This window comes from Saccostrea echinata, unplaced genomic scaffold (genome assembly GCF_033153115.1).
Source record: "Saccostrea echinata isolate AGI-Se365-2 ecotype Australia unplaced genomic scaffold, CSIRO_AGI_Sech_v1 ptg000054l, whole genome shotgun sequence".
Lineage (NCBI taxonomy): Eukaryota > Metazoa > Mollusca > Bivalvia > Ostreida > Ostreidae > Saccostrea > Saccostrea echinata.
The window spans coordinates 37541484-37552660 of NW_026889803.1; the positions used below are offsets into that span (position 1 = coordinate 37541484).

General features: G+C 32.4%; 1 protein-coding gene across 1 annotated transcript; it reads left to right on the plus strand.

The window, feature by feature from the left end:
- The first annotated feature begins 130 nt into the window (after positions 1 to 130).
- Positions 131 to 10985, plus strand: LOC133172507 (SUZ domain-containing protein 1-like). Its single transcript, XM_061307403.1, has 5 exons — positions 131 to 315; positions 1158 to 1204; positions 2369 to 2482; positions 7919 to 8044; positions 8652 to 10985. Exons 1-5 carry the CDS (start codon positions 256 to 258, stop codon positions 8770 to 8772), a joined length of 468 nt encoding a protein of 155 aa, XP_061163387.1. The 5' UTR covers positions 131 to 255; the 3' UTR covers positions 8773 to 10985.
- The last annotated feature ends 192 nt before the right edge of the window (positions 10986 to 11177 follow it).

Genomic DNA, 11177 nt, shown 5'->3' on the forward strand with positions numbered 1-11177 from the left:
TAGTATCGAGTTAATTTAATATATACCTTACAGCTGAATTTTTTTCTCTAATAAGATATTTTTATTTATCATGTTAATTTCTTTCCGGATATTTTTCACTGCAACGGCTAACTTTTATGTTGACTGTCTTCACTTTTGGCAGGTCGTAAAAATCGTTTGAAATGAAAATAGTTTGAGGAACACCACCCCTCTTTCAAATCAGATGGTACAGTAATCTTGATATTGAGAGAAATTCCATATTTACACATATTCAGTATGGCAGAAGAAGCAAATGGAGATGTGCTTGATAGCTGGGAGGAGTTTGAAGATACTGGGGTAAAGTAGTATATTTTCTTTTTGTGATAGCATGGTTAGTTATAATGATAAATCTTTTAAATTATTTTCACTCATACCCTTTTCATGTTTTCAATTGACTGAAAAATACTCATTAAAAACAAAAAATAAGATGTTTTTTATAAAGAGCAATGATAAAATTTGCGAGTTGGCTTTTGTTGTGACACAGGGTGTTCATTTAAATTGTACCCAAGGAACATTATGAGATAATGAGTATTTAAGATGATCTGTAACATTTTGTATTGATTGAAATATTTAAGAATAATCAAGTTTAAATTCTTGATAGATCGTATCATCCAGCGATTATCAATATTTTCATATTATTTTACCTACAATTGGTGGTTACATACAAATTGCTTTTGAATTAACAGTGTCTGGGAACAAAACCTGTCAGAATAATTTAACTGTGTCTTAGAACAAGCCTTTATAACAGATAGAATTTGTCCCATGTAATTGTAATGTAGCAACTTGGAGAAGATCTGCTCTATCAAGATTTTTGGAATAAAAAAAAGTTGCACTGAAAATACCCACTAAATTATAAACTTAACATAGTTTTAGAGCTTGTGTAAGTCTTTTCCCCCAAAAAATAAAGTTTTTGAGCTTGTATATGCCTTTTCCCCCAAAAATAATCCATATAAAGAAAAAGTCAACACATTTTCTCAACTTCTTTTTTCTTGCTTCAAAATTTTGATACACAATGTTGACATTTGCAACACTGTGGATTTTTCATTGTAATAGCTATATATCATTATGCAAAGATTAGAATCATCTACCCATGTTTCATTATGATTGCCTAATTATCAATTTAACTTTTTTTTTTAAAGGATCTTGACAAGAAACTAGAAGAAATGAAATTAAAGGAATCTAAAAAGTAAGTATATGGGCAATGTGCACTAGGGCTAGGAAGATATTTTAATATTTTTTGTACCATACTTGTATATTCTTGTGTATGATTGCAATTAACAGGGATGAATATATATTTAATTGATGATTAAAGTTTAAAATTTGATAGAAATATTTAAAAGCTGTTTAAATCATTAAGTGCCAAATTTTACTAACCCATGGAGAGGTTTTTCTTGCTATGAAAAAAGAAACAGGTTACTTTTTTCATTTTATTAATTTTCCAGCATAAAAAATTTCAATACTGCAGAGAAGAATACAGGAATATATATATATATCATTTCACAACCCTTATAGAATGTATTTTATATTCATATCTGTAGCGTAATGATGGAAGATAAGTTCAAAATCATATTATAAATACATTACACTTGAATAATTTCTGGAGAAAAACATATAAAACAACTCCATGCACGCTTCACAGCAGTGGCCAAAATTAGCATCAAAATTTTCGTAGACTTTGAAACACATTCAATTTGAATGTCATATGTGTCAAGTTACTGGGTATATGTATCAAATGCAGTCTATGCGAAAGTTTTTTGGACCACACAGGACATTTGGTCCTGTGTAATCAATGAACACACAGGACCAAACCAAGTTTTGTCAGACCGAAAAGCCTAATGTAAAAAAGTGAAATAGGTGAAAATACAGAGTAGTAGACTACTAGCTTAACAGCTTTTCTTTAACAAGGGATCACTCCTGTATAATACTGTAGATGGACCATGCGGTTTTAATCACATTCATTTAGGTATTTTGATTTCTGCAATATTTTTTTACTGTAACAAACATTTAAATGATACAGCATCCAAAAAATAATGCTCAAAACTGGACACTGACACATCGGACATTCTTGTCCAGTGTAAAAAAAAGACGCATCGGACCAGAGGCACTGCACATCGGTCAGGTCCGATGGTCCGATGTCTTTCGTATAGACTGCAAATGTGATATAAACAGCTAAAACCGGATTGGAAATCATTTCAAATGAATAAACTTTACTGTTTAAGTATTTTCTTTGAAAACAATTTTTAACAAGTCAAATTTATTTGATATTGTTTAAAATGTGGTGGAAGCACTCATGTAGGACAGTCTTTATATAATAGAATTGTAGTAAATGTATACCTTTCATTTTCTATAGACTTGCATCAGATGCGGTTGTGGTTGAAGATGGAAATAGAACCCAGTATGCTCCGCAGGTTCGCATACTAAAAAGGAAATCAGATGCAAATTCTACAGCAAACCAAGGGACAAGGCAAGATCAATTGTTTAATTTAATGAAAGAGCTATATGCTGGATATGCTTATTTTTGCCCCCAGAAAAGTCAAATTTTGAAAATGTCTTGAAATGAGCTGAATTGTATATTACATTGTGTGAAAAATCTAAATTAACCAAAAATATTATAGTTTTGGTCTTTTGGAGTGGATTACCAGCAATTTTTGTTTCTATGACGTCACTAACTTTCTGGATTTTGGAGCAGACCTGCAGCCTGTGACTTTTACTCAAAATATTGACATATACATGTAACCTTTTTATGCCCTGCCATAAAATGGCCGGGGGCATATAGTGTTACTGTGTTCCATCATTCTGTCATCATTCATTTTCCATTCATTATCTCTGCAACAGTTGCATACATTCAACTAAAAATTTGACATATGGATACGTCATAGGAATACGCAGGTCAAGTTCAAATTTGGTCATGGTCCGATGATTTTTGACAGAGTATCCCACTTGAACTTGAAAAAAATAAGAAATTTTCAGTTTCTGCTCTCTAACTTTTGTAGGGATTTATGTATAAGGTTTAAATTGCATATGCAGATTTTTACCAGAAAATACAGGTCAAGTTCAAATTTGGTCATGGTCTGATGATTTTTGACAGAGTTATCCCTCTTGAACTTAGAAAAAAATAAGAAATTTTCAGTTTCTACTCTCTAACTTTTTGTGAGGAAGTATGTTTAAGATTTACTCCTACAAATAAGAGCCTCGATCAACGTCCCTACGCTCCTTATACGCGGAGCCAAGTCAAAAGTATCTCACCGTGAACCGCTAGCATTCTGGAGTAGTATAAGATTGAAATTGCAAGTGTAGGCATTTTACCAGAAAATACATTCAAGTTTAAATTTGGTTGTGGTCTGATGATCTGACAGAATTATTTCTCTTGAACGTAGAAAAAAATAGGAATTTTTTAGTTTCTGCTCTCTAACTTTTGTAGAGATGTATGTATAAGCTTGAAATTGCATATGCAGGTATTTTACCAGAAAATACTGGTCATGATGGAAGACAAATTTAAAACTAAATGTGGCATTTGAAATTTTGGCTGCCTGCTGGGGCAATCGTGGCGTTACGACACATCTAGTTCTCTATAAATCATGGACATTTTGAATTTACCTCATTTTCCTGATGTCATATTTAACATATAGCTTCATGGCTAATGAAAATATATAATGCTTTGAAGTCTGTGGATATCCTTCTGGTTTAAAAAAAGTTTGATTTTGGGGGCAAATATTGGTCATTACCAAATAGTTCTTTATAAGAAATTTCACTTGATTGACAAAACACCTTAAAGTATCATGAATTTTTGTGTTGTCATTAAAAAATGTCATAAAGTGAAGAAAAAGAGAAAATTTAGTGGAAAGGTCTGGAAATTTGGTAAGGCCAAACAAAAAAATATGTGTGGTTCCGGTTACACTTCCAAGAAAATTAGGGTAGGTAGGTAGGGATTTTTTTTTTTTAAACAAAATGATTTTCTTAATTTTTTCTAAATAATACCTATCACTGCTTTGCAAATGGCATTTAGATGTGGTGTGATAATATACTAGTCAATATTGGTAGGGGACAGCTACATGCTAGCTTGCTTTGGATTTAACACTATTAAACACTTGCAATATGTTTTGCAAGGAGGCCGTCATTGCTGAAGCTAAAACTTCAACTGGAGCCATTGATGGAAATCGGGGGAAATTCCGGAAAAAATATGAAAATTGCCAAAAAAAAGTTTAGGGTCGGGGGTATAAAATAGGGAAGGTCGGGTAACCGGAACCACGCATATTTTTTTATTTAGCCTTAGACAAATGCCAAAATTTTCTTGATATTGACCACACTGCCAAGTGTATACAACATAATTTTGATATAGACCATGATTTAGTAAATATATAAAACTTAAACAATATACACTATTTTACAAAAATTATAGGTGTGAATAGATTGTATATACAAGCTGCACAGCCCAGTATGACATTAAGTTAGTTTCATGATAACGTCAAGAATATGGATTTTGAATTTTTAGCTCACCTCAACGAAGTTGGGGAGTTTATGTAATACCATCAGTGCAGGCATCCGCATCCCAGGTTAAAGTTTTTGGAGCAGATTTCTTTTCAAGTACAGTCAAACCTCGTTATCTCGAACTCAAAGGGACAAAGAAAATACTTTGAGATAACCGAGGATTTAAGATATTCAGGGTAAAAAAAATTAGGGTAGGTAGGTAGAGATTTCTTTTTTTTTTTTTTAAACAAAATGACTTTCTTAATTTTTCTAAATAATACTTATCACTACTTTGCAAATGACATTTAGATGTGGTGTGATAATATACTAGTCAATATTGGTAGGGGACACCTACATGCTAGCTTGCTTTGGATTTAACACTAATAAACACTTGCACTATGTTGTGCAAGGGGGCCGTCATTGCTGAAACTAAAACTGGAGCCATTGATGGAAATTGGGGAAAAATCCAGAAAAAATATGAAAATTGCCAAAAAAAGTTTAGGGTCGGGGGTATAAAATAGGGACGGTCGGGTAACCGGAACCACACATATTTTTTTATTTGGCCTAATACTAATGATTTAGAAACAGGGTTTGAAATTAACAGTCGCCCACTCGCAATTTGCGACTAATGTTCCATGTGGGCGACTTAAAATTACGTTCAAGTTGCCCACATGGCGATTAGATATTTACGATAATAAATATTTGTTTTTCAATTTTGTTTGAATGTTTTGTATTTTTCTCTTGAAAAATTTCGTAATCAGTAAAATGCTTTATAATTACCTGTAAGAAGTACTTATACATAAAGCGTCTAAGTGATTGTCCCGTAAGAAGTACTTATACATAAAGCGTCTAAGTGATTGTGTCGGGCACAATGTGGCATCCACGGGTCTCCCCGTCAATCAGCCCAAGAAACCAAAAAGTACTGATGTTATTTGTGAATGAAAACGTGCCATGTGCTCTTTATATGATATTGAATGATCATATCAATCTTCATAAACAGAAGAGTTCCACTTCAAATTTAGATAAATCATGCATAACGTTACAACGGATAGAAAAGGAAGCACATGATAAAAAAACGAAAATGGGGTTGTTTTTATATTCAGTAGAAGGTCTGATAATCTGTGGGCAAATAAATTTTGATGTGGGCCCCAGAATTGCAAGGTTCAGTAGCCCACATGGCTATCAAGGATTACAAATTAGTTTAACACCCTGAGAAATGGCTTAAAAATTCTTGTAATTGCTAGAAAAAAATTTGTTGCATATTTTACACATAATATGGTTAATCTATGGTCATGAAAACTTTTCTATTTATGACATTGCAAACAGAAGGATAACATCAGGAGTAAAAATATGTGAGGATTATTTTGACAGTTTGTCAAACACAATTTGAAACTTGAAATCAAAATTTAGATGATGATATGACAGAATTTATATGCTATGCATTTTTATGCCCCTGGATCGAAAGATCCTGGCGGTATATTGTTTTTGTCCTGTCTGTCTGTTTGTCTGTCTGTTGTCAACTTTAACCTTGCCCATAACTTTTGATTGGTTAGAGCTATGGCTTTCATATTTCACATGTGCATTCCTTGTGACAAGACCTTTCTTTGGGTACCATCATATTTGATCTTTTGACCTTGACCTTGGAGTTTGACCCACTTTTGCAAAAGTTTATTATATTCTCCCTCACTATGTTCGTCCGAATATAAAACAATTATATCTTAAGTATGAGAGTAATGAAAAGAACTCATATGTTAGGAATGGTACTCGCTATAACCTTTTATTTTGCATTGCCTTATATAATTATGATATTGATTCAGTCTATTATAAATAATTTTTTCATTAATCAATACATTCAGACCCGTAAACATACATAAAATATCAAATACATAATGTTTACCTCATTTTTAAATATACTTGTATACCCGTAGGTTATAGCGAGACTCAATAATCGAACATGAATGAGTGAGGATATATATAGTATGTGATCACGTGATAAGTATGGAATGCAACGAATTTAACTTTATTGAGACTTTAAACCTTGGCCATAACTTCTGAACAGTTGGTGCTTGGGGTTTCAAACTTCACAAGTGTATTCTTTGTGACAAGGCCTTCCTTTGGATACCAACAACTTTGACCTTTGAGTTTGACCTACTTTTGAAAAACTTTAAACTTGGCCATAACTTTTGAACAATTGGAGCTTGGGGTTTCAAACTTCACATGTGTATTCCTTGTGACAAGACCTTTTTCTGGATATCAACATCTTTGACCCTTTGACCTTGACCTTGGAGTTTGACCTACTTTTGAAAAACTTTAAACTTGGCCATAACTTTTGAACAGTTGGAGCTAGGGCTTTCATTCTTCACATATGTAATCCTTGTGACAAGGCCTTTCTTTGGATACCAACCACTTTGACCTTTTGACCTTGACCTAGGAGTTTGACCTACTTTTGAAAAACTTTAATCTTGGCCATAACTATTGAGTGGTTGATGCTAGGGTTTTCATACTTCACATATGTAATTCTTGTGACATCACCTTCCTTTGATACTAACCACTTTGACCCTTTGACCTTGTCATAGAAGTTTGACCTACTTTTGAAAAACTTTAACCTTGGCCGTAACTTTTGAATGGTTGGTGCTAAGGCTTTCATACTTCACATATGTAATCCTTGTGACAAGACCTTCCTTTAAATACTTACAACTTTGACCTTGACCTTGAAGTTTTACTTACTTTTAAAAAACTTTAACCTTCGCCATAACTTTTGAACAGTTGCAGCTAGGGCTTTCAAATTTCACAGGTATATTCCTTGAGACAAGACCTTTCTTTGGGTACCAACATTTTTTTATCTTTTGGCCTGGATTTTGACTTGCATTTGAGAAACTTTAACCTTTACCGTAAGCTGCCATCGGGGGGATCAGTGTTTCCCAAACACATCTTGTTGAATAATATTTTCATATATATTTAAGGAATAACTGTCTTATTTTTTGGATTCATGATGTGATCAATCGAGTGGCTTGCGTGATAATTTGCATAAACGCCGAAGGCGTTTATGCATAAAATTATCACGCAAGCCAATCGATTGATCATCGTCATGAATCCAAAAAATCTGACAGTTATTCCTTATATTTACATGCTCCTGATTCTGCAAATTCCCGTGCTAATAGCCCCGCTTCTCCCTCTATTTGTCCCGCCCCGCACGTGATTTTTTTTAACCGCGCCTATCGATGAACCAGTAGATTTATGTAGAAATAAAGTGTTTTTACAATTTGTAATTTTATCTCAGACAAAGACATTGGAAATGTAAATATTTATATATGTATACATGGAAAAGTCACCTTTGTTCATTTTAGGTGCATATAGCTGTACATAAGTGTCAAGTGTGTACATTCTCTGTTTATTGAAGTGATTTTCAGTATTGTGTACATTGAATTTACAGAGCAAGCAACAAACCTACCAAAACTTTGGAACAAAGAGAAGCAGAATATGCTGAAGCAAGAAAGAGAATCTTAGGTTCAACTTCATCAACAGAAGTGAAAGAGGAAGTGGCAGTGACTAATAACAGGTTGGTAGTGTGTAAGTCAACAATGTTAATTTTGTTTCATATTGGAAAGGATGAAATAAAAGAGTCCTTGGCTATTTTGGAGGAGTTTTCATGAAGAGGGACATTGATGCAGTTCATGATGCCATAATGCAGTGACTTGTGGAATCAAAGGAAAGCACTAAGCTTTAATGGAAGATTTAATGGTAGTCTCTGTTTTGCAAATCTGAGGCTGTGATCTTTATTTCGAATAAATGATCAATGAATTGTTCAGTACTGGTATATATAAATACACATGAATTTTTGGGGGGAAAAAACAACATTTTCCTTGCAAAATTCTCTATTGATCACCAAACTATATTTCTTAACTGCTGCTTTAATTGTCCATCTGACATCAGAAAATCAGGGTAATATGATACATTTTGTTTAGAATAATCTATGAACCACTTGTTTATAATTAGGTCTAGTTGGTGGCTATCACCTGGAAATGCAAAAATGAAAGTCGAAATGCAACAAGGAACAAAAAAGACCTTTAGCTATGAAATTACTTCATCATTTTTATTTGTTATATAGTCAGCACATTCAATAGGACTCATTATTTACCTTATTATTTTACTTTTTTTTATTTCAGACCACCTAGGCTGATGCAGCTTGAAGATGGAAGACCAAACCTAAATAATAACTGTACAATGGCTATTTTAAGACAACCACGTGGTCCTGATGGAACTGATGGGTTTGATCAAAAAGGCTAACATTAAACATTATCATAAAACTCTCTTGATTTAAATAAAACTGTTAAATACTCAGTCCAGCATCCCAGTCCCTCGCTGGCTGTCCCCGCAAACAGCGCCGTGCTTGTACCGACCGCAGACCAAGAAAAATCAAGGCTGTGGTCACTGTCCCATTCAAGGCATAGCATGCTCCTGCAAACAGACTGCAAAAGAGTGTGAATAGCTTAGCAGCTTAATTCCCATAACCTTTAAGCAGCTGGAATATTTAATGGTTGGATCCATGGAAACCACTTCATGACATGTGCAGAATTTGGTGCTCTCAGAAAGCAGAAGTGTCCATAGATAAAACATATACTGAGCATAAGAATTTGAGAAAGCTTTTGACTGATTAAGTGCTTAGCATATGATTTTATTACAATGCATGTACCATCAATTTGTCAAAATGGGACATCTAATGTTGGCTCAAATGTTGAGGGCAGCTTTTTGTAAATATATTTTTTAAAATGGTATCATTACTGCTTTAAGCACTGGTAAATATACTGAATAAGGAAGAACACATCAACTTTATCAAAATGGCTGAATAATAATTTTGCACCATTAATATGATCTGCCCTTATCTCTGTTCCGTAATGTTTTAAAACTCAAAAGAATTACCTTGAACTTAGAGCTTAATTTGGTTTTACGAATATATTTTATTTCAGGTTGTAACACACCATTTGATTAGATGAAAAGTTTACTTTATATTGTATAAACTGTGTTGCCTACTCATGTTGACTTGTGTCAAAAATGTATTTAATTCACCTGACATTAGATTTGAATTTTGTACAGTATGAAGTCATCTTTAAAGGACATTCATCTTATTTACTTACACTAAATGAATGAAAATTAAATAAAGAATGAATTTAATAGCTACCCAATTTTTGCAGTATAAACTGGGTTGGAACAATTTACGCTTTTTTATAAACCACTACTTGGTTTATAAAGCGTAAACTGCCAGAACTTTGTTTATACCATATAAATTGGGCAGCTATTAAATTAATTCCTTAATTAAATCATTTTGATCAAGAGCAGAGCAAAGGGAAGTGAACTCCATTTGTTTTTCTTTTTAAAACTGTTCAAATTTAGCTACCTGAATGAACATACTAGATGTAGTATTGGAAAATATTGAAAAAGCTTGCTAGCACTGAGTCCAGTTTTAATGAATATGAAAAATTATTAAAATTTTCCTTATTAAATTCTCAGTTTTTGTAGTCTTTGGTTTGCTATTAAGCTAAAACTTATGCCAAATTTTAATAATTAATTCAATTTTATTTGTACTTAACCATCAGTTCTTGAATATACTACAAGAATAATTCATACATATACCTGCTCAGTATTTTATAATGTGGACACATACACACATAAAAATGAAAATGTGCTTTTCTTTATTTTCCTTCTTGAATTTTTTCTGATATTCAATAATACCTACATGTACCAACTGAATAATGATTGTGTACATATATGTACACTGCAGTCCTTACATACTTTTTTCCCAAATTTTTTAAATCCATTTTTTGAATGTTGATGTGTTCTTTACTTGAAAATGTTGTACTTAATTATTCAACCTTTATGCCTGTATTTTTTATTTTATCTTTGTCACCACATAATGTCAATTCATTGTAAATAACAATTTACAATAGAATTCTTTTTTGTTGGCAGACTATGTCTGGGTTATAAAAATAACATGAAGTGGTGATATTGCATCCAAAAATTATATAATTATATACAGTTTTATTTGGCTTGACTTCTTGTAAAAAATAAGCAGTATATGTATTTATTAGAAAGCCTAGAGTTTCCAGCATTTTAAATGCATTTTCACACAGTCATGTACATGTACCATTTTATTTTCTTCTGAAGAAAAACACCATGACAAGGTTTTATTAGATGTAAATGGTGCAGTTATGTGATACTGTCTATGGTGATTTATAAGAATAAATTGACGTCAATTTCTCAGATTAATTAAATTATGTGATCTCTATGCACAAATGTTGTACAAGTACAATTCTTATCTAAACTTTTTATTGATTTTAGATACATTTTTCTTTGTTTAAATGACATCCATTCACTTTAAAATTTCATTCAAATATAAAATGTCTGATTATGATGTATTACAATGACTAATTTACTTAACTTTGTTTTTGTTATGAATTCTTAAATGCTATATTCATGAAATAAAATGACAATTAAACAATCAATGATGTTAAAGCTTATATTTATACTTGATTATTGTGTAATACATGTACATATCTGTAATATACATGTAAATGTATTCAATTTTTTTTTGGTCTCATTATTGTGTTAAAATCCAATGGTTCACCTTGCAGCATAAAGGGTTTGACTCTCACAGATCAATTACATGTAGGATGCAGCTTTCATTCTTCAATAAA